Raw genomic sequence first — 24,579 nt, 5'->3', positions numbered from 1 at the left:
GAAATTTATTTACTTTTTATCTATGAACAGTATGACATATAATTATAGACAAGTTTTGATACACAGGAAAACCCTTTTGTCAACCATTTTTTTTGCTAAATGAAACAGCACAATAATCTTTACACATTCATATTTTGTTTTTGTTTTTTTTTTCTTTACAATACACAGCTTTCTTGGGTTGAAGCAAACTGCAGGACATATTGAGTACTGGTATATTACAGCTACTTACATCATTTAAGAACAGCAAATGGAGAAAAATAAGTTATTTAAATATTGATTTCATATACAGAAAGTGCAACTTTGTTAGTTGTTACATAACTTGCTTGACACTTTTGATTCCCCAAAGGGTGTCAATTAATGCTAAAAGTATCTTGGACTGAAAGTATTATTTATTCTAAAAATAATACAGTACAACTGCACAGCTGTGACTTAGTGAATCGACCACTATTGCTGCTCTTAGACATGATGGCCTGTTTGGGTAATGCAATGTTTAATGCTTCTGATCATGCTCCCAGTCTGCATCCACAGCCAGGCTCATACAAGAGCACGGGGAATTGCCACCTGGGTAGCAACAGCGGGTTATTGATCAAAGCACATGATTATGATGGCATTTGGTAATATTTTGGGCTTGCTGCTTCTATTGTTAAATAGCTGTTTGAGTTACTAAGATACAATGGGTAGATACTTAACATGGCGAGCCTGAGCAGAGCAGATGAGGATTCCAGCAGCAGGTTTCTTCTGTGCTTTCCAAGAGTTAATGAGTGAACTTTTGTTTAGAGCACTGAAGGTTGCAAGAAGATGCAAGAGGTTATGGCTCTCGTAATGCACCACCTCACCTGCTTGGGGAATGCCACAGGTCACTGAAACCACAGCAGGGAAGCTCAAACACTGAGAAGCTTAAGGCTTTTTTTAGATTAGATTATAAACTAAAATTGTAATTCAAGTAAGACCACAAAGCACATTCTTTAAAAGAAAACAAAACAAATATTAAAACTCATAAATCTCAAACTGCTCACTCCAGTCCTGATGGGTGTGATTTGGTTTCCCTGGGTCACATAATCATTTTAAAATAATGGATTTACAAAGAGAGTTTGGCAGACAGGTCCAGCTTATTCCCTAAACTCTCCTTGTGTTATTAAGAGAGGGGAAAGTGATTAATATGGGAGAGCTTTATTATATGACTTGTCTTCCCTGCAACACAAGGGAATTTGTTTCTTTTTTTATTGCTATAGTCAGCTTGGACTTTTCCCTTGCTCCAATATAACTGCTGTCCACTTCTACTCTGTTCTGGTCCCTGCCAACAATCCCAGAAGTCTCGATACTCTATCTCCTGCTTACTGATAGTCACCATGTAAGCCTCAGAAAGGAACAAGAGAAAAATAATAATTATTGAAAAAACACAATTTTTTTCCTTTTTCTTTTTTTTTTTTTTTTTTCTGTTAGAATCATAGAATATACTGAGCTACAAAAGGGGACCCATTGAGTCCAGCTCCTGGCTCCACACAGCACCATCCCCAAGAGTCACACAATCTCCCTGAGAGCGTTGTCCAAACGTCTCTTGAACTCTGTCAGGCTTGGTGCTGTGACCACTTCCCTGGGGAGCCTGTTCCAGTGCCCAGCCACCCTCTGGGTGAAAAACCTTTTCCTGATTAATCTAAACCTCCCCTGACTCAGCTTCAGGCCATTCCTTTGGGTCCTGTCTCTGGTCACCAGTGAAGAGATCAGTACCTGCCCCTCAGCTTCCTCTCATGAGGATGTTGAGACTGCAATGAGGTCTCCCCTCAGTCTCCTCCAGGCTGAACAGACTCAGCTGTCCCTCCCAAAGCTTCTCTTCCAGACCCTTCACCATCTTCGTGGTCCTCCTTTGGATGCTCCCCAATAGCTTAATGTCACTTCTGGTGCCCAAAACTGCACACAGGACTCAAGGTGAGGCTGCACAGATTTTCACCAGCTGTACAAAACATGGCTGCTGAATGTCTCCTGATACTGTCATATCAGAACATGCTGCTTATCAGACACCAAGGAGAATATTACAGAGCTTTGCTTGAGAACAGTTTCAAGTTGCATCAGTGACTTAGTTGCCTTCATATGATGGTGTGCAGTAGACACTTGTGAAATATGAAATGTGGGAAGTAAACCTAACAGCTATCAATTCTACCAGGAGGAAAAACAGTTATCATCTGTAGTAAAATGCATATTCATACACTTAGAACATGACAATGAAAGGGCCAGATATAGTAAGGAATCATGGAATAACCACAATCTTTCATTCATCAATCCGACAGCATTTTATCAGAAGTCATTAGCTCAGTATGAGACTGGGATAATTGGGGCACCAAACAGTGAAATGCCTTGTCTGGTTTTATACAGTAAATTGTTGTCAGAACTGATATTGGAAACAGCCACACATAAGCTTCTATTTTATCTCCCTTTACCTGCCAGACTAAGCTGGCTTTGTCTTCCACAGGGCATTTGCACTACAAGAAGCTGAAGGACACACTGTATATAGACCCCAAAGAAAAAGCTGGTTATGTGCTATTCGTGATCATTTGTATTTGGTATATAAAAGGTGTACCCAATATAGAAAAATAAAATCTGTCATTAGTCACATATGCGACTGGAACGTTTCACATAGAGTTAGGCAGAAAAATACCACTGCATCATGAAAAATGGTTCATCACATTTGCCAGAACAATACTCTTTTCCAGTGAGAGGTAATAGTAATGCAGTGGTGAGGGATATAAACTGTTTTAAAAATCACAGTGTTATTCATAAGACTATCTGGGAATTTTCTTGTCCATGCAATGGAATTACTGGGTCTAATGATTTCTATGGGACACAATTTGCTTTTTCAATGCAAGTGAATTTTCATTTGCAGAAACCCACTGTTTGGAATCAATATGGTCAGGATACCAAGTCAAAGCTGCAGCATAATGATTGACAATATAACACAGTACACAGAATATGATTAAAATGAAAAGCAGTTACATATATACAAGGCAGTATATCTTGGAATAGTTTAGTAACAACAGTAAATGCAGACTGTAGTGAACAAGGAGTTAACCTGACAACCAAAACCTAGCATAACCCTGCATTTGTAAAAGGACCTCTATAACACAGGAGATGTTATGATGAGGCATTTTATAGAAGCTAACTTCAGCTGGAAATCACCCTAAATGCAACTTAAGTTGAAACAAGGCTTGGGAAATGTGAATACAGGTAAAGTAAACACTAGGTAACCGCTTAAAAGCTTATTTTAAGGCAAATAAAAAAGCTGATTGCTAGAAAGCAGTTATAAAAATTACCTCAGCTCTGTACAAATAAAAAGAAGCTTTCTGACTCTTCATGGATTAGTTGCATTGAAGTGACAGAGATGGACCATACTGAAAACTGATTTCAGTCCATCAACTTCAGCCTAGCTAAAGGCTTCGTGGCAACTGGGACCTACACCAAGCAACAGTAAAGATGACTGAAGGCTTTGTGTTTGCTCTAGACTGCTAAAATAAACAAAAAGCATTTGCCAAACAGGTTCTACTGGAATTCGCACCTCGATTTGTACCTGGTCTCTAGGATTTCAGGTACCTAGAACCTAGGTGTACAGAAGACCTGTTACTAGCATCACCATCAGAAACTCGAGGAAAATGTGCAAGGGTCCCTTAATTCTGTGAAGCTGTCTGATTCTCAGGCCAACCCTGTGCAGTTTATGAAATAGGAATACTTCAGATGGGAGTGAGCGGGGAGGGAAGTACCACATCTATGTTACCTGGTGGTTGCCTCTCTTCTCCTTCAATTGCCAAAACTTTCATATCCTTTGAAGAAGATATCTGCCTGTCCTGGGGAGCCACTTCCTTGATCCCTTTAGCTACATGAAGTAATTAGAGTGATACTGGTGCAGGAAGAAGCAGTGGATTCTCAACCAGGCAATGTCACGCTATGGAGCATGTTAAATTGCCTCTGGATCAAGAGGTTTGAAGAGTCTTGCTGCTGCCAGGAGCTTGCTTATGTGCCTTTCCTCTGTGATGCCAGCTTTTTGAAGGCAAGTTTGTGACAGAGAAGGCACTTTGCTCAGTGTGTTGAATCCTGCTTCCGTGAGCAGGCTGGAATACATAGGCAGACCAATGGAAATCAGCCAGTCAGATACAGAGGTGATGAGTCCTGGGGATACAGGTTTACGGCAAATTTCTGTGAGTCCTCCACTTGGAATCTGGGGAGCAAAAAAAGAAAGAACAGAGAACCCTTAATGTTAAACTCACCTGCTTGTTTTACAGTAGATCTTTTTTGTTGTATTGTTTGTTGTCTCTTCTAAACTGGTAGAATTTCATGGCAGATGTTCTAACTTTTCTCATGTCACATTTGTCAGTATGAGAGTGGTGTGGGCTGAAAGGCTCAGATCCCTTGGCCAGAAGCACTGACAAGAATTTTGGCAATACAGACACAGTGGGCAGTATGCAGCTGCTTGGCTGCCTTTCATGTACCATTCTGAATTAGTCTGAGTTCAGTAAAGAATACCCAGTAGTAAGACTTTTCAGAGTGATCCATTTAATCTCTCAGTAAGTCAAGAGAATACCAATTTTGCCTATTACCTCCTCAGACAGACCAGGTTATCGCAGAAAAAGCCATTAAAGTTTTTGATAGTTTCTCCCTTCTGCTTTTATTAAGGAGAAGTGGACACTGGTATAGTTTAAGAAATGTAAAAAGAGTGTAAAGCATTTCAAATTTTAATACAGAAGCATTTAAATCATGCCACCCTTGGTGAGCAAGTTTCTGTTACCACTGCTTGCAGTCTGCTTAGACTTTTAAGATCCTTATTTGGTTAAGAGAGGGCTATCCACTCTCAACTAGTGACTGTCCTCCTGTGGGCCTGGGGGAGGTATCTCCTGCCCCTGCAGTACGTCTACCTATGTTGTACCTGCTAGATGAACATAAGGAGCACTTCCGTATCAGGACTTCTCAAGTATCTCCCTTCACTATTAGTCAGTCCTTTAAAAAGTCTGCTGATAAATAAGAAAATCTGCTTTATGGAAATACTCACCGCCATGCGATGCTGCTTCCTCAGCTGCTTTACCCTGATTTGGTCCATGTTTGTAGCCACATCCTTTTCAGGCTGCTCCAAGTCTTCAGAGTACCTCTGTACCAAAGCCTCAGGAATGCCACAGCGACCATGCTGAATGTTCCCAGCCAGACACAAAAGAGAGAGGATAGGTTAAAGAACTGTATCTATACAGACCAAACCAACCAATGCAACAGAAAGAGAAGTGCAGGATGGGAGCAAGAAGGGGCTTTCCTCGAAGTTCCATGAAAACTGAAAAAGTAATCCCCAAAAGACTCCTTCCTTCACCCTACAAAAAGATGTACTGGTTCATGCTATCAATTCATAGTTTCTTGGAAAGATAAAATCTAATCATTACTTCCTTTTTCAGCTCTACTCCCCCACATTAGCAGAGAAAGACACATTCCCGTAGCCCAATGCCACCAAGGCACCAGTGGTCTGAAAAGATGGGGGTTCAGAGTAAGTCTGGGACTTCTGAGTTCCCCACAACACAAGAATTTATGAAGTCTGATAGCAAAGACAAACGAGTTATAGAATGTCTAATGTCCCAACAATTGTTGGTTTATCTTCCCCACAAAAAAACGACAGATACAATGAATGACAGACTATCCCTTGGGATGCTAGCGGAATAAAACCACTGAAGTGATTACCACTTACCTTGTCTGAGTACGGTTCTTCAGTAAGATCAATGTCTTCAGACTGCAGCTTGTTTTCTATCACCATTTCCAGATCCATTCCTCTGCTGCAAGAGACTTTCCTTGCTGATGCAGGGCCGAGCTTTACCACGTGCTGCTGAACACTAGCAGTCTCTGGGAGCTCCGACAGCCAGGGTGGCAGTGGGCTAGGAGGGCTACTGGGCTCCTGTTCAGAAGATGTCCTATGGACAGGTACTCCATGACAATCAATGGGAGTGGATGAGATGGTCTTTTTTACCGGCAAACATGGTGCTTCTAAACTTGAGTGGTTTCCACTTGTGGTCGTGGGAGGATGATATAATCCATTAGAAAGGCGTTCTCGGCATTTTTTGGCAGGGACAGGTGGAGGCTGAGAAGGATTTTTTGGTTGCATTCTTGCCTCATTTGTGCTTTTTTGTTCAGCTTCTAGACCTCCCTTGAGGACTGGAGCATAATCAGCCTGTGCAAGGTCATGAAAACCTTTACTCTGTATTTCCAGATGTGTCCTTGTTGCATGATGCATCACTGAGGCAGGCTGAGCTTCACAGTTTTTCAGGGGGAACAAAGCAGGTTTTCCACCTGCAGTCTCTACTACAGAGCAGTTCAGTTCCTTAGCTCTTCCCTTCTGAGAATTAGCAGCTCCTTTGCCCTGCTTAGCCATGACATCATCTACCTTACAGCTGCCTCCATGAGACTGAGGCGGCAAGGCAGAGCCACTTGCCTTTTTAGCTACATCCAGTGAATCCTGAGGAAAAGAACTTACTTTCTTGGTAGTGTCCTGTAAGTTAGTAGTGGGTTCTCCCTGGAGATCATCCAGTGAGTGAGATCTTGGCCACGTATCTACACCCTGAGGGCCATCCAGAGTTTCATAGCTTCGACACACAGCAACTGGTAAACTTCTGCGGTTCTTCTTCAGACCCGTGACGGCCGGAGGCTTGACAGAGCTCTTTAGAGCACGATGGGCGCGCCCCAGCCGGCTCTCTTTTTCCCCTGGCTGCAGAGTTTCTATTGACTTGGTCAGTGGAAGCGTGGGATAATCTGATAGCTGGTTTCTGCTGAAATCCCTAAAGCTATGCTCACTTGCTGATTTTGAGGGCGGAAGACAGGTCCTTCGAGTTTTACCTAGAAACAAATAAATTCACCATTAAAAAAAATCTGCAACATAAATAACAGATCCCTTCCAAATGCTTTTGAAAATCATTTATTCCCTTTTTGTTAATTCTAAATGTGGAAGAACTCACTGGCATTTCAAGCATAAAGATTTGTTTTAAACTTCAGCTTTATTAGTAAATGTCATCTGTTAAGTAAAGTACATCCAAAATACTTAATATCCTTCTTATTCTCCAATTTGCAGAGATTTGAGGTTTAGCTCATATAAACCTTGATTAGTATAGAAATACTATATCCTACAGTTAGAACTGATACCCCATACTCATTGTATGGAGTGGTTTGACAGGCCCCCTTGAAATAATTCAAAAGTCATAAGTTCTTTTCTTTGCCTCTAATTTTAGTATATAAATAATAACGTTCATCTTTTAATAAACTTTACTAGTTTGCATAGGATTTTTTTTAAAAGACCCTGTTTATGATTTTTTTAATTTTATGCCAATAGTGTTATTCCTTCTTTTAAACATGCAGAAAACTATTTGCAATGGCAAAACAGAGAGAAAGCAAGCACATGAAGACCGGTTTTGCATCAGCCCCTTTGGAAAGCTACCTGCAGGGACAGCAGAGTTTTACAGAAAAAGATCTTATTAGACGGAGAAGTGTTTCGAAAAGGAGTTTCAAATGTGACTAATGTTAGTCTCAAGTCATAGTGTGTACTTTCAGCAATAGATGCTTTCTTCTTGTACTGTTTGCCTTCAGAGCTTTATCCTGCTACAAGTTCAGTGCTTGGCTTTTGCACAATATATACACTGTTCACCTTGCATATGAATGAAAGAATCTCTTTAACCTAAAACAATAAATACCTTGCTTTCTCTTGCCTCTTACTCTGCTTAAGGAGTTTGAAAACCAAAATATCCAGAAAACTAGCAAAGAAAATGGAGGCTACATTCAAGGAGATATAAGGAAAATACTCCCATCAAAAAAAGTTAACATTAGGGTGAGCCCATAAGGAGAAATGTGAGCACACAGCAACTCCTTTCTCAGAAGCTGTACTGCTCACAGCTCAACCCAAGCTAAATATCACCATTTCCAAAAAATGCTGATAAAGACACATCCCACACAGAAATTGTCTCTGTTGGTGCTATCTTGAGTTCAGGTAACTCAGAGATGTAGCAGAAAGGATTTCTCTGTCTGCACCCTTCCATAGAGCTAGCCCACTGCCTTCTGAAAATAACTTGCAATCACATTAGAAAGATGTGTCAGAAATGTTACATTCATTTTTTAGTGCCTCCAGGTGCTAATGGCAATATTTAACAAACATGGAAAGCAGTGTTCTCTTTCCATTATTCCTATTTGCTAGCACATGCCTGACTTGTGCAGTAATTCACCATACTGTCTGGGACTTGCTGTCACAGCTCATGCTACAAAAATCTATGTGCCTTCTTTTCAATCCGATATATTGATCAGGGATTACAAATATTTTTGGAAAGTCCACTCAGCACTAATAGAAAAGTTGTGAAAAACCCTAGTGCTGTGCAAAAGAAGCTCTAACTGAAGCCATAAGGGTATCTAGTAAGCAGCATTTAATTTCTTTAGAAATGGGGTATGTCTGTGTAAAGCCAGTAGCCTGGGAATGGGAATGAAAAATAGAAGAAATGAAGAATAGGAAAATGAAGAAAAAAAAATAACAAGGAAAGACAAATTTTGCAAAACTAAAATCAAATCTTTAGTTAATTCAAATCCTGTTAGGCATACATATACAAATGAGGTAAGAATGGGAGGAAGTTCTAAATATTTTGCCTATAACATATATAAACAAATATGCAATCTTTAAGCTCTCTGTGTCACAATGGTTTAAAAGATACTGCTGGGTCCAATGCTATTGCTCTGTAGAAAGGACAGTAGCTGAAAATGTAATTTCTTTTAATGTGATTCAAGTGAAGAGCAATAACAGGAGGGGAGCTATGATTTATTTATCTTTTTTCATCTATTTCCTCCCTCCTCCTGACTGTCAGGTATAATTTCATTATGCTTCTGAGACACTAACACAGGGAGGTAATATTTCCTGAAAACAGATTTTAAAATATATTTTAAAGTTGTTTTCACCAAGTGGAGAGTTATATAAATAAAGTTCACGAATGCAACATTTCCTACCTTAAGAAAAAAAAAAAAAAAAGGGAAGACAACTTGAAAGGGTAAAAGTGTATAGCTAGTAAAGTTTAAACCACATTTTTAATGTTAGGATTTTTGACAATAACTCAGTCTTGTGAACCCGTGGTACAGTTACTCAGTCTAATGCCTTTCATAGGGCTGTAAACTATAGAGGCATCTCTGATTCAATGATGTGTACAGATGTCTGGGTAAAAAAATAGTACTACAAAGGTGGTTCTTGCACAAAATGAATGCAAAACTTGTATTATTTCCAGGTTCAGTTCAAGCTATGGGCAATACTTCAACTCTTCTGTTGGATGATATTACGGTACAATTCTTGATAAACAAAGCACTGTCCACCTCTCATGATACTTCCTGCTATTACCATACAGGGAAGAAACTTTTCCATTCCTTGTCATCATCTGCCTTAGAAGACAGGGGACTGTCTTGGGGAATCTTTCTGGAAGCACCATAGCTACAGCGGAAAAAAAATCCAGCACTTCTTGTAGTACTTTTTTTCCTTATGGAAGATAGTCATCAGAAATTTAAGTATACAAAACCAGACACAGAATGCAGTGTCCAAATCCCAGTTTTTATTAACTTTTGTTTTTTCCTTTCATTTTGGCCATGCTTTCTGTGGCTGTATTTTGGGTGCATTTCAAACTGCTCTGTTGACACAACAAAGATGATAGCATCTTAGACAATACGGGCTTCATTGCTTTTTCAATTGATTACAAACTAGTAGAAATGCACATTACATTTGGCAATGTGGCCACCTGCTCTTTTGCTTCCTTTTCTGACTAATCAGGACTGAATGCTGAAGTGCTTAGGTTGCCTGCCTGGTACTATGGGAATCTAGGCATCAGTTTCTGAACAAATCAGAGAACACCCTTATCTTAACCTGATAAAGGTCTGGTTTACTTCTACAAGAGAAGCCAGGCATGAACAAGGACAGGAATGACCTGTAGAGAATAATTAACAGGCCTTCTCAGACTAGCAAAGAGATGACCTGGGAAGGAGTATGACAGAGATCTATACACAGATACTGTTAGGTATGGAGGTTCTATGGAAGACCAGGGATGTTCATAAAAAGTTTCAAAAAAAATTGGTGAATGCCAGGAAACAGCACCCAGATTTTGAAATCCTTAAATGAATCATTCCCCAAGACTGTCCCGGGAAGCATCAAATATGCATGTTCTGTTCTTAGACCATTCCTAGCTATCTGCTTTTAGCCAGTCCTGTGCAAACCAGATTCCTGATATGGTTTCCAAATGCACCTCTGTCGACACCTGCATGCAAAACAAGCCCAATAACTGCACCATTGTCACAATAGCTTCTCTCTCTGCCCTGTTTCCATATAGACTGTTTGATCATGGATGGTTACTTCCTGCTCTGAGGTTTTTTCTGTCTAACACTGGGTAGATCACAGACTACATGCTCGTTGCCCTGTGTGAATTAAAATAAAACCACAATGCCGCCGTAAGTACACTGTAGATACCTAAGAGAATATCCAAGTATTTCTGCAGTGGGACCCAGAAAAGTACTTACAAAAGATATTCTGCTCTAGTACATAGGAAACCACTTTCTAGCCAAAGTGGAAGAGTAGCTGTGAAATCTTGAACTGATGCCAAAAGATCCCGTATCAGCCCCAAAGTGGACACTGTACTAGTCATAAAAATATTATGTATAACCATTCCCCAGAAAATCAGAGGACTGTTTTCTTCTCAGAATGCACTTGCCCTTTATGAAATGCAATCTGCACATTATGATATTTATACCAGACAACTGACTATCCTAAATGAGAACAGAATGTATTTTGAAAAATAAAAATATGCATATAAACAACTATAGACCGTGAACTCTGCGAAGAAGGTGGAGCACTTTTCAGATTAAATAGCCTTGACAAAAATCTCTGAATGAATCAAATGTTCTTTTCATAATGGTTTTCAAAACAAGCACTAAATGCATTTGTGAGCAAAAATGATGCAGAAATGCAGCAAGTCATATATAAAAACCAATATAAAAATCATCAGCATTTCACATTCTGAAAAACTCAGAAATATTACTTTAAGTCTATGTATCCAACCAGACAGGCAATGTCAATTGCTTTCTAAAGGATTTATTATATTGTTAAAATAAGGAAAATGTGCAGGCAGCACTTCAACTTCAGTGTTACAGCCATCGTTATGATTGTACTTACAGATAAAAAGAAAATAAAATTGTCACATATGCCATATATTTAGCTATGATTCTATTCCAGCATGCTTAGTAGATGTGGATTCCTATTGAAGAAAAAAGCTTCTCCACTTTCAGGAATTTAGTATACTGTCAATTTCAGGAATTCAGCTTCAAAGCAAATTGCAATTTTATTCAATAAATGGTTATATTTTAGGGGCAGACTAACAGAAAATGCACATTCTAAGGGAAGGATTCTAAGCCCTTATTTTAAATTGGAAAAATGGCCACTATAAGGGGTGTACAGAATCTGCTTATATGGCTCTGGGTTTCCTGCTCATGGTGAATGTTAGCAATGAGTCCAGGCAGTCTGAGGCCAAGACATGGCTCAAATGCTTGCAGTGAAAATACCCAACTCAAATCCATTTCAACTCTTTTAAGATTTCATCCCTAATGACAAGTTTAGACCATCTCAGAAGTAAAACATGCTCAATCAGCACAAGAACCCATTTCTTCAGATCAGAGACTGCAATCTCTATTAACATCATCTGTCTTGGTAATTTTTCAGTGTGTTACCTTTCACTGACACCATTAGCATTTTTTTCAGTTTATTTCCTTGCCAACTTCTCAATAATTTAATTTTCTAGTGTTCATATACTAAAAAGTCCTAAATCTTTGCAGTTGGGTTTTGATCAGAGGACAATGCAACATGCAACCCAAAGCAAACAGAAAAATACAGCCTAAAATAAAGCACATTTTTTCTTAACAGCTTTTGTATGGGTCCAAAAGAAATCCTCCTAATCTCAGTAAAGTTCAGAGACATCTCCACTGGTGGTCTCTTAGACTTGGGCCACCAGTGTGCAACCAGTACAAGCCTCATGAAGCACGGTGGTATGAGAATATGATTGGGAGTGGAGAAGGCAGGGGAATGGCATGAGAAAGACTGTTACTTTAGGGTCATGAAACAAAGACTCTGTGAAATAGGATCTGTTTCCTACTAATGCAAATAAATATATTAGCAACAGTAGCAGTGAAAACCAATGGCTCAAGCCAAGAGGGAAAGAGGAGTCACAGCAGAGGACAAAGTCAAGTAGCTTGTGTTAGCTAGGAACAGGAACTAAAGTAAATGAAGTTATCTACTGAAAAAAAAGAGTGCAGGAGCTATAAGGCTCGTTGCTGTCACCATTACCGTTCTCCAGGTTTTCACTGCTTTCGTAGCAGCCAGAATCCCGAGGAGAGCATCCGGTTAGGCCTTGGCCTTCAATGAGAAGTTTCTCCTGAGATCCGGACTGGTCGCTGTTACCTAGAGGATGCAAGAATACAGTGAAAAACAGGCAAACAAAATGCAGCTGAACTTCTCGACCTTCAATTTCAAACACCATTTTTTTGTGTGTCCAGAGAAGGGTAACTCAGCTGGTAAAGGGTCTGGAGCACAAGCCTTATGAGGAGTGGTTAAGGGAGCTGGGGGAGTTGAGCCTGGAGAAAAGGAGGCTCAAGGGAGACCTAAATGCCCTCTAGAATTGTTGTAGCCAGGTGGAGATCAACCTCTTCTGCCAAGCAACAAACAATAGGACTAAAGGAAATAGCCTCAAGTGGTGCCAGGGGAGGCACCTTGTGGTGGTCAGGCACTGGAACAGGTTGCCCAAGGCAGTGGTTCAGTCATCATCACTGAAGGTATTTCAAAGATGTGTAGATGTGGCTCTTAGGGACAGGTTTAGTGGTGCACTCGGTTGGACTCGCTGTATCTAAAGGTCTTTACCAACCTAAGTGATTCTATGATCTTTCCTATTGTATTACTTACATCAGAAAAGAGTGAGCATTAAGAAAAGCCATCGCAAAAGCTGGAAACATTCATCCTGTTTGGTAAATGATTAACAACACCCTCAGCAAGATTGTGAAGGAGCTGCATGGCACACAATGAAAGCAGAATGGAATTCCTGTGCTCCTCAGCTGCCTTGGGGCCAAGTTCTGCAACTTACCACCACAGAAATTTATTTAAAATTGTGTCAAAGTTCTAAGACTTAAAAAAAAATTTCCAGCACCCAATCCAGAAGAAAAGAGCTGAAAAGAACCAAGTCAAGTGAAAAAGAATAAAATCCTAACTCTGAATTACCTTCCAGAAGACCCAGAAGGAAGGACTGGACTGAGTCTGGCACATTCAATACTGTCCCATAACAAAGGATGAAGGGACATGAAGGAGACTAATGGTGCCAATTCCTTCCTTCCTTGGGCTGTGTAAAAAGCCAAAGCTCAAGTGTGGTCTATCCAGCTTGCATACACTGGATTCCAGGAATTTAACCAGAATTTTTGCCAGAAATCATATTTTGTAAAGAAGCTAAATCTGGAGCTGAAGATACAGAAAACCAGTATCATGATATAAGAATAGAGTTCATGCTGTGGTTATTTTTTTCCCCTGCAATAAAATGTCAGAAATGGCTACTCCAATTCCTAATCTCAGCACATGACAGGTAATTATGGGGTGGAACTGTGTGCTGTTGAACTTCCCAAATTCCATCAGTCTGGTCCCCACTTCTGTTTCTCCTCATCATCCTGACTTGGAGCTGGAATTTGTACTTTCCAACCACCAAAGCTTCAAGTTTGCAAACCAAAATTGAAGTGTCCTGAAAAAAGTTATTACTTCAGGGAAGTTTAGCAGTCTAAATAGGTCTGCAAATAATGAAGAGAAGCTCATCTTATGTGACAAGAAGCTACTCTGATAAAAGTGAAAATAAACTAATTCTGCAACTGGAACTTTACTGGGAGCTAGAGAAGAGCAAGGAAAGAGCAGATGGCTCTTTGGGAAATGAACAAGAAAGCTACACAGGGCACACAGCACTGCCTGAAGATGCTAACCACACATATTGCTGTAATTGAATTAAGCATTTCCCACTTACTAACAGCTGTTTAAATTGCTGCTGTGGCAGTTTAATTTGCACAGGAGCAGCTGAGAAAGTCCTCACACAATCCATTCTACTCACTGCACACTGGATACCAACCTTCTACTGACACTTGGGGATGAAGGGCAAATTCAGTACTGTCTTAGGTTGCAGCTAGGCTCTGCTTACTCCTGTGCAGCAAAGACACTCTTGCATTTGACTGCTGTGGCTTATTCCACTTTTCCTTGTCTTTACAACCACTTGCACAAGACCACGTGGTCAGTGAGCAAAATTGCACTGTTGTACATAGATAAGCAGCTTGCTCCTTTTCAGTCTTTGCACTTGACTCATATATTTTCTTCCTTTGAAAATTGCTGTGTTGTCCACAGAAAACCTGAAGCTACCTTTACAATCCTGCAATTAACAGTCAAGAACCAAAAGCACATGCAGATGAAATTGATTCACATTACACTTCTCCACAGCCCTCTGGGCATTGATTTTTGTTTTTTTCACTCTTGCTAATCTCTTCTCTCTAATTTGGAAATTTTTTTTTACTATTCTCTATGTCTCAGTCTTCTACTTAGAGTAGGTTACCACAGGATTTATTCTTGAACATCAGTATTCTAAAGTGTTATGCGTTGCACACTTGATATTAAATAAGTTGGGTGGCAAGGCTCACATGAACAGTAATTCCAGCAGAACAAAAGAAGTCTTATGTCACCCCTCAAAAATCTAACATTACACAGGATTACCCTGGAAATAACTACATTAGGAGAAGAAAAAAAAGAGATCAAAATCCTGGAACAAGTTTTCTGCTTTAAGGGGTTCACAAGGTTCTTGGCAGAGCTCTAGTAAAACAGAAAACCTCAAACATCCCACGTACTATCATATTCCTGAAGAAGTTCCACTGCTGTGAGGAGAACAGCTCTGTGCTCAGGATCTCGGATGTTCAGTTCATCCAAATCTTCTTCTTCTAAAAGCTTAAAGGTATCCAGATCTTCATAACCATTAAACAGAAAAGTGGGCATGTGCTCCTGCACAAAGGGAAAAAAGTAGGAAGAGTGGTAAGACAACATATTCACTTAACTTATTTTGTCAGTAAAGATACTAAAAGTGATTTTTGCAACCAGCAAGAAAAGCAGTAAGTTAAGTAAGTGCAAACCAGTGCACACCAGCAAAATTATTGTATTATAGTTTGCATAAACACTGTTCTGAGTTCAGGGAAGTAGCTGTGCCAGAACTAGAACGCTGCACATACTGTTGTGTTTGGAATGCAGTGTATTAGATGGCCTGGGTATCATGCTACCTGAAGGCACAACATAGCATGGCTCTGTATGAGGGGAGAAGTATGAAGGGTGAATGACACTCACACCAATTTATACCAAGAGCTTCTGAATAGAAACATGAAAAAAATGCCCACTTTAAAGACAGGGTAACTATTGTTATTTTACACTTTTTGCTTGCCTCTGGAGAGTGCTAGCCTGTGGTCATACTGTGCAACGATTTATGGTGTCTGAGTGCACACGACTCACAACTTGTGGCACTTCATCAAGCCTGACAGGCAGTTCTGCCTGGTGTCAGCTATTTCCACTCTGCAGCTAAGACCTGATTCTGCTAAGTGGTGTCACAATCCTTGGGACTATGAATCCGGTGTGCAGCTTCCAAAACTAACAACTTCAAAGGTGCTGTCCCCTTCCTGCAAGCAAAAGTGAAAGGGTAAGCAGAGAGAGAGAATTTGGACCTTCAAATTGATGCGATCCAAGAGATCCTCAACTGACTTGGGCTGGGGTGGTCGGCTTTTTCGACGTCTCCTGGTGGGCCGCTTCGGCTTCTCTTCCTCTTCATTTAACACATCCACATAGATAAATTTGAAGGTGCCAACTTTGTTGTTCAACAGACCCATCCAAGTGCCCATGGGGGGTTTGCTGATTATATCAATGATGTCACCTTTCTGCAGACAAAGAAGCAAGAAAGCCATTTAGGTTTCTGACAGATATTTAAGGAAACACACCCACTTGGATTTCCATGTACATTTTGAAAACACTTCAGTTATCAAAAGGTTAACCACAAGCTTTTGCAAAAATGTCTGAATATACTTGTTTCACAAATGGAAGGAAAATTAATTAGGTGACATGCCTCAGACAGCAGAGCAAGTCAACAAAGGATCCTGGAATGGACCCCAACTGTCCGGATTCACAAACCTGCTGACATCTCTGTAGAGCATCAGTACTGTGTGGTACAAAAGTCTCTATGCTTGCAACTACCTGAAATTGGTGCAAATAAGAATATGCTCAGTGTAAATGAGCAGAATTTCAAATGGGATCTCCTGAGCAAAGGAAGCCAATGCAGAAGGAACCAATAAAGTTGCTTTTCCTAATGTGCTCCCGACCATAACAAAGAAATGGACACACAACTGCTTTTGCATGCCTCAAGAGATTAGCTTACATACATCTGCTTTAACAGGAATTAGCTGCCCTTGGAAGCTAATTTTAAATAATGAATGTAAGGAGTCAGATAGTTTGAACTGAATACAGAACAACTAAAAATAATCAAAGCTGATATCCAGGAAAATTCAAGGGGGGTGACAACTCAGAAAAGTATTTCAATATTAACTCAAAGCAAATTATATTAACTCAAATGCCTTTAAGAGACACTGTGTGCAGGTTCTTGCACATTTTTTCCAAAAGTTCTGAAAATTTTTCCATTGAGGATTATTTCATTGTGGCAGACAAAGTATTTTTCCAATCTTTCAAGCAAAACCCTTGCAAAATGGAAATGGATTCATTGCATATCTTTAATTTTCCAGAAGCTAAAGGCACAAGTGTCTTTCCATGGATGCAGAGAAACATGACTACTTACATTCTATAACATTTTGCTATAATTCTATCATTGCTATACAGGGAAATCTTAAATGTATAAGACAGGTTAAAGGGCTTCAAAAACAGATATAAATTCATTAAAATATTAAGAATGCTATAGTTATTGTAAAAAGATCTTAATTTAGAATTTTAGCAAAATAAATGTTCGACTCCTTAAAAACTGATATAGCTGGTACCTTGAGCTTCAGAGAATCTGTATCATAAGGACTCGGAGTAAAATCAGTGTGAACCCTGGCTCTTCCACAAAAAGGTCCTCTGTAAGGAGGCTCTTCATCATCACCATCTTCTGATTTCACACTCTCCCTGTTGCTGGTCGAGGAATCTGTTGTACTCACTGTCTGACCACCTGTGTGAGTGACATAGTATCAGTTCACACAAAAGTTTCTTTGTGAAGAAGCTTCAGAAACAGAGGCAAGACAGAAAATGTGTCTTCTTTCCACAAAACATGGTAATTAAAGTTAAAAGTCCTTAAATGCTTCTATTTCTGATACACACATGTGGATGGGAGAGTTAGCAAATCTACTCTGCAATCCTGCTTTCCTGAATTCACCCCCTCAATATTTAACCGAGAAGCTGTTTAACAAGTGCCTTATCTACGGTACTTCACAAGAAATTGATGACAACTTTCTGGGAAGTTTTGCTCACAGAACTTTTGCGAGGAAAACAAGCCCTGAAACCTGCAAGGGGTTCTAGAATCCCTCTCAAGTCCAGAAATTCAGTGAATAACATAGCAAGTTCACATCACGTGTGTTCCATTTAAGCCATTTCTTGTAGATACAGTCTAGACCAGAGAGGTTTTAAATACTACTCTTCCTTTAACCAGTTAATGAGAGAAACTCAAGGTTTTTCTCAAGTGAGCGTGGAAGGTCCACCTAGAGTGGTCAAGTAATTTACTACTGGTCAAGAAGCAAACAGGATCATTATTACATTACATGTATATTAGAATATTTAGATTGTAATAGCAGGACCCAGAAGCCAGAAAGCAAGATTTCACTTTTTCAGGGTTCTGCATAAACATAAAACAAAAAGAACCCCTGTCTTTGCACCAAAGAACTTACAGTTCTTTGCAAACCCCTAATGACTGAGCCATCAGCATTTTAACCACTGTTAAAATGCACATTTTAACCACTGTTTCTGCTTTGACTTTCTCTGATTCTGCTTACAGTGGAGATCTCTGCCCCTCGAAGCCACAGAAATGGAGCAACACAATTACAACTGAACTTACTCATTGAGCTCTGACCACTTAAGGAACTCCTCAGGCTCTCCACTGAGCCACCAGCTTTCAGCTTGGGTTTGTCCAGGGAGTCAGTGTCTGGTGGTGGTGACTGTGGGGAACCTGGCATGATCCCAGGGCTGGACTCCTGAAAGGGATTGGACCATTATAGTTTGATAAATGAACATAGGCACTGATGGGAGCTGCTTGTCCACCTCCAAGGGAAAAGGAAAAAGGTTCTGTTTTCCTGATCTTAACCAGACAGGCTGAAAACTTCTATCTACTTATTTAGTAGCTACTTATTTATTTACCACATCTGGGTGTGGTAGAAACTCCACTTTATGATAGTGGTGATGGGAGCAAACAGACAAGTCTGAAAAAGCTAGCATTGTAAGTAGAAAAAAACCCCAAAACCTTACACAAAACCCTCAGTTCAAGGGTTTTCATGACACATTATATTTTTGCCAGGAGTACTTGCAAAAAAACTAGTGCCAAATTCAGGTTTCTGCATCAGGATTTTGTACAAAGATGAATACAAACAAATCAGACCATGCAAGTGGGACATGAAGCAATGTTTTGGGGTTTTTTTTTCCTGTGAATTTTTTATAGGCTCATTTGCCTATAAGAACAAAAAAGGAATTAGCTAGAAAATGCAGCCTGTGCACAGTACAAATACTCCTAAACATAAATATAAAAAGATTTTGCTATGTCTGTGCCCTGGTTGCTACAGTGTGCAATAGTTGAGACAATTTCTCTTTTCATTCAGTCACGCATTACAGAAAATGAAAAGGGTGTCTCCTAAACTGAAATTCTGTCAGCCTTTGTGAAGCACAGTTAAACAAAGCAGCAGATACTTGTGGCCAGCATAACTTTTGCTTGCTTTAATGCATGCAGAGATATTGAAACATACTTTGAATCATGATCTCTGAAAGTTGTAATTATTCTAAAACAACTGTGCCATAAATTAAACAAAATAACTTTAGCTTGCATACAAGAGTGTTTTGTGGAGATGTACAGCCATAAAACTTTTAGATGAACACTATTATTTGCATGCTGCAGAATCATTAAGAAAATCTCATCCCAGCATATGACTTCAGAGGTAAAGTCAAAATTAGAGAGACTGAGAGCAGAAGTATCTCTAAATCACTGTAATGCAAAGGATCTCTTTTTATTGGCGGACTTTGCAGAAGTGCACTGTAAAGCCAGTCAGACACCAAACCATCTTCTTATCAATATAAAATCATGTTACACTTTAAAATATTTTAATTGCAAGTTTAAATTAAAAAACTGTAAGTGAAGCACTGTGCCAGTTATGAATAAGTATGGCTAATAAACAGTTCTGCAGGAAAGGGATTCTATAGTCACAAAGCATGGCATAACACTGGCCACATTTCTGCCTCTCTTGGTGCCTCTGGATTCTTCAGTTTGGGGTTGTTACTATGAATGTTACAAACTGCTCCTTTTACAGGCAACCAAGGCTTTGAATAAGGAACAAAAGTTCCATTCCCGATTTCCCATGACTGCGAGCACCCCCGCGACCGGTCCGAGCCCACTTGGGGGCGGTGTTAACCAGAAAGAGCTCTGCTTTCCCAGCCGCTTTCCAACCTATTCCTGACACAATCCAAGTGGCAACCCCGGTTTTAAACAAATGCCGAAGATTTTTGTCACTCCACTAAAGGAAAAGGGAAAAAGACAGCAATTGTTTCTAGGCCACTGAAATTCAAAACCTAATTTAGAACTAATGTTCTTCAGGTTCGCCTTTAAGAATAGACTATAAAAATCTGTAATGAAAGAATAATAGGAAAATCTTCTGTTAGATGCCCCTTTCTGACTAGACTGTGCCTCTGTTTTAATGTGCTGTTGCACAGGACAAGCTATGATGGAGAAAAGACCTGTAATGGCAGAGAAGAGTTGTGTATGTGAAGTTATGCTGGGAATTTAAACTAGGGTGTAAATTGCAGATTAAGTATATTACTGCGACCCTGTGTCAAAGACTGGTTCCCTTAATAAATTATGATAGAAAAGAAATGGAAATATAGAGTGAGGTGTGTAGTGCCATCAACAACAGATTTCTGATGAGCTACTTAAATGAAAATCTGAAAATGCATTTTCCACGGTACTGGCATCTATAGGAAGCCATTTCACAGTGAGGGATTTTTTAAGAGCATAGGAATAAGTCACACCATATAATCTTGTTAGAAATTTCTTCAGAGATGCCTTGATGCATGGGAATCAATATTGATTATCACTACTACATTTTTAAGTGGATTCCACTGCAGACCTTACATACCTGCTCAGACAAAGAGCTACTGTATTTTTTTGACATCCTTTTCTTCATTGTTTCTTTTACAGACTTCACCTTTTTGCCCAGAGATATACGGGAGGCAGAGGGTGATTTGATCACTTCTTTATAAACAAAGTCTCCTTCTTTGCCCTGGAAAATAAAATAGGACTTAAGCCTTTAAAACAGAAGAGCCATTTTTCCCCTCAGCCAGCAGTCATTGCAGAGGTGTCCAGGCAGACAAAAGACAGCAGCACAGTGTCCTGCTGACTGCTCCAAATTCAGTGTTGAGACCTTGTGCAAACCACTGAAGCCTACTCTTCAGGCCTGATGTGTAAATTTTTGTGGAAGTGTTGTGTGTAGACTGCGTGCTGGGGACTGTTAGGATGCCTTTATCCCTTTGAATTTCAGTAAGTATTTGATCTGACAGAAAACACCATGTTTCAGGCTAAGCCTTTCTAACAGGACACACAACAGTAGACGTGGCTCATGTTGGTCAATACTACAAAGAGTTTAACAGGAATAAAGGTACCTCTGAGATACCAGCCAAATATATATCTCTGAGTGTATTTATATATATGGATATCTACATTTGGCTACCTAAATTTACTTTTTATTTTCAGACAGGCATTCTTCTAACCTCTGTGGTTTTACTATGGCCCATAAGAAAAAAAGCAAAACAACACCAAAAACTAAACACCGCAAAAAGAATGTACTAAATCCATCAACCATGGTAGGTTAAACTTGCATTGCTTTTTTTAAGGCACACAACAGGGTACTGAAGAACTAAATTAGCTGCTCCCTATATAGTGGATTACAAAGACCAGCTGCTTTGAATTCATTTAACCTTTTCTAAAGCAGCTTAGGGTAGCGAGCATTTACTTATGGCACAAGTACATAGATCAGCAGACATTTTACCAAACTTCTATGATTCAGCCCTTATTCCCACTGTTCAGGCAGGACATTGCACACAATCTTATGCTTTACTCTGGTTCAGGAGCCACTGAGCAATGCAGGTCTATTAGATGTACTCCAGCACCCTCCATTGGCAAGGGTGCACCAAAAATCACAGTGCGAAAAAAGACCAAAATCCATCTGGCCAAAGAGACTGACTACTGAGTTTGGTCTCTGACTTGGTTAAATTTAGCTACAAGAAGATAGCAAACCCTAAGATAAATGTACACTGTATTGTACATTAAAGATTTATCCTTTTTTTCTGCATTTATGTTTTCTCTTTATTAATGTTCTTACAAAAAGTTTCTCCAAAATTAAACTGATACTTCATTTCTGATAATACATTATTTTTCCCCTCAAAAGTTGTTCATAATTACAACTTCCTTGGTAATTTTTGTCTTTTGCCAGAAATTAAGAATAGCTTTTTGCCTAATCTTTTTTCTGAAATAAACTTTCTACATAATGGACTTACATGTTTTCAAGAAAAAAACGACTTTGATCCACATATATTGTTCTAGTGCACTGCATTTCTCCCACTACTGATGCTCCCAGGGACAAATATAACATCAAGACTTCACACTTTCTTATATTAAAAACCAATATGACCAAAACAAGTATCCATATTTAAAGATAAACACTAAAAGTTCAGAAGTTAATTTATTTACTGAGTTGCAAATTGATGAGTAAAATAACCACACACAAATTTAGCAAATTTAGGGGTAATTTATGATGTTTAAAAAAAAAAAAAACAACAAAAAACACGCCTAAAACCCCAGCCAACATAAAAAATAATATAATGCTGGCCTACAAAATGGTTGACAATTTAGACTTGATTTAAGTGGACAGAAAAGTTATCAGATCAAATGCTGAAACATAGAAGAAAAACATATATGGGCAAAAGGAAAAAATATATTCGCAATTTCATTTGATATAACGTTCTGGCTCATTTCTGTTCTGTTATTTTTGACCACAGGCCAACCAACAGTAACAGTGGGATCAACATGAATAACATAAAATGGAATTAATTCTCAGGGGAAATGTGTTTTTTTTTAAACACAAGAATGCTCTGAGACCTATTGCGCAGCACCCGGCACAATGGGATCCTGCTCTACTCCAGAGCTCTGAGATACAATGAGAAAACTAATAATGAACTTCTTACATAATGACTTCCATGCAAATAATTTGCAGACCTTCAGCGAAGTTAGCCTCATCATTCCAAATAGTAAATATTTTCACCAAGGAAGTAGGGCAAGCACATGTTTTGTCTTGGGTGATGCTCTGAGGAAGTCGGATTTAAGAACAGCCCACAGATGTGCCACCAGATCTGTGCTTTGATCACTCATTCCTACCTCTTTACATATACTGGAAATAAATACTTTTACACACATGGATATGGGTGGGTATGCTATTCTCAAAGCTAGGGAAGTTTGAGGTTAACAAAGATGCTCTGTTTTCTTGGATCCTTAAACTGTTATTACAGACCTAAATTACACTTTAGTCTATTTTAACTCATAACTGTGTATTTCATTTTATTCTTTTCCAAGTCTGCACCTTCTCAAACTCACCATTTGGTCAGAACTGTTTCCAATGTGAAGGGAACGATTTGTCAAATCAAAGCCTCCAAAGCTACAGGTTCTCTGCAAAAAAACAAGGATAGATGGTTTTATCACCGTGATTAGCTCCCTTAGAACATCTGCGATTTGGAGAACACCAATTAAAATACAAATGTCTGCCAAAATGGAAACAAACAAACAAACAAAGGGATGAGAGATTATAAATCAGGAAATCTGTTGTAAGGCAATATGAGTCTCTCTTTTCCAGAGACAACTCCTTGGCCTAAGGTCTGCTGCTGTTGAGTCATCTACTGCCTACTCCTCTTTTTAAAAAGAAAAGACTTTTTGGTCTCAGGAAACTGTTGATCTTATGCATCAAGTTTTCCAAGGTGCTGGCAACTCCATCTCTTCACTCCCATCTGCCTTCATAAATAAGTCCACAGCAGCACTGAAACAGAGAACCACCAATCTAAATCTTTTAAAGCATTGGACAACCTACCTTCTGAATAGCTGCATAGGCTGCATTTCCACTGAAATACAGGGAATCACTGGAAGCCTAGTAGACTAAGCCCTTGGTAAGAGGAGGGAAAAACCCAGCCCAATTATCCATAAACATTGTGTCCCCAGAGACTCAGCAAGCCCTGATTCCACATTAGTCACTTCTAGCTTTTTCTTTGCAATGCAAGGAGTAATAAAACATGACCAATGAGCAAGCAGCTGCACAGTACTCATGTAACTGGCCTTGGCAGAAGTCTCATGGGGCAATGCAGGGAAATGAAGGTATGGACATTACAATTAATTTGCTCTTCAACTCTGGGCTCTGAGCGTGGTTTTGAAGACAGGCAGATGCCTACTACAAGTATTCTTTTCACAGTCCGAGCTGAGATAAACATGAGGCAGAAGATCAATGCCTGTGAACTAAAAGTTTCTAGGGCCTGAACTACCCAACCAAGTAACTTCAAAGGCACTTTAAGAATCAGTTAGGTATTGATCAGGTATTGGCTCACACCTACAAAGGATCATGAGTCAGTGAAAACCCAGCACCTGAGAACTACCAGCCCACTTTGTCTATTAGGAAGAAGCAAGCTGTATAAACAGTGACACTTAATAAACAATTGTAAGAATTCATTCTTTTAAAGTAAACATTCTTCCTGTTCACCACTTAGAAGCATTCATATTAATAGCTTTTAAAAGGTTTTATTTCTAGCTTCTTGCTGCTTACACCCAACAAACTTGGATGACAGTTTTTGTACCAACTACAACTCTAGTGGAACTCAAAGCCAGCTTTGTGTAGGCCCCACACACATTGAAGAGGATGCTGTGATGTACAATTTTTCTATGTGCTTTTTTCCAAAAGGCAATGTGACTATGGCACAGGTTTTAAAAATTGTTTTTAGAAAACATTTGAGACCAACTACAAGTAGTAAGATCAGCTTATAAAGAACAGCATGTTTAGCTAGGAGTAATTTGGTCCTTCTGTGAAGAACCATTATAACTCATCCTGTGGTATATGGTAATCCAAGTAATGAAGAGAGGACATCTGGAACTGCTCTGAGCAAACCTGTCTGTCAAACCAGCCAGAGCCCCTCCTAAAGAGGTCTTCTTGGAAAGCAGAGCAACTGTTGCTTAAAAGCTTCTGAGTAAACACACCTTGTTAAGGATGCTT

The 24,579-nt window shown here is 39.4% G+C and overlaps 1 protein-coding gene across 17 annotated transcripts in view; it reads right to left on the bottom strand.

Annotated features, from left to right (window-relative positions):
- Nucleotides 1–132: 132 nt before the first annotated feature.
- SASH1 (SAM and SH3 domain containing 1) overlaps nucleotides 133–24,579 on the bottom strand; it is a 533,280-nt gene continuing 508,833 nt past the window's right edge. For all 17 annotated transcript variants that reach the window (XM_086877615.1, XM_086877612.1, XM_086877616.1 and 14 more), the window contains 10 exons: nucleotides 22,926–22,997; nucleotides 20,416–20,559; nucleotides 18,138–18,273; nucleotides 17,089–17,258; nucleotides 15,775–15,984; nucleotides 14,917–15,067; nucleotides 12,347–12,460; nucleotides 5,708–6,846; nucleotides 5,033–5,164; nucleotides 133–4,204 (listed from right to left, as the gene is read on the bottom strand). In XM_086877615.1, coding sequence (XP_086733741.1) covers nucleotides 3,944–4,204; nucleotides 5,033–5,164; nucleotides 5,708–6,846; nucleotides 12,347–12,460; nucleotides 14,917–15,067; nucleotides 15,775–15,984; nucleotides 17,089–17,258; nucleotides 18,138–18,273; nucleotides 20,416–20,559; nucleotides 22,926–22,997 — 2,529 coding nt within the window. In that variant the 3' untranslated portion in view covers nucleotides 133–3,943. The remainder of the gene's footprint in view (nucleotides 4,205–5,032; nucleotides 5,165–5,707; nucleotides 6,847–12,346; nucleotides 12,461–14,916; nucleotides 15,068–15,774; nucleotides 15,985–17,088; nucleotides 17,259–18,137; nucleotides 18,274–20,415; nucleotides 20,560–22,925; nucleotides 22,998–24,579) is intronic.

Source organism: Cyanistes caeruleus, chromosome 2 (genome assembly GCF_971803275.1).
Source record: "Cyanistes caeruleus chromosome 2, bCyaCae1.hap1.1, whole genome shotgun sequence".
Lineage (NCBI taxonomy): Eukaryota > Metazoa > Chordata > Aves > Passeriformes > Paridae > Cyanistes > Cyanistes caeruleus.
The sequence above is the reverse complement of the archived record's forward strand: the minus strand, read 5'-3'. Positions and strand labels throughout refer to the sequence as shown.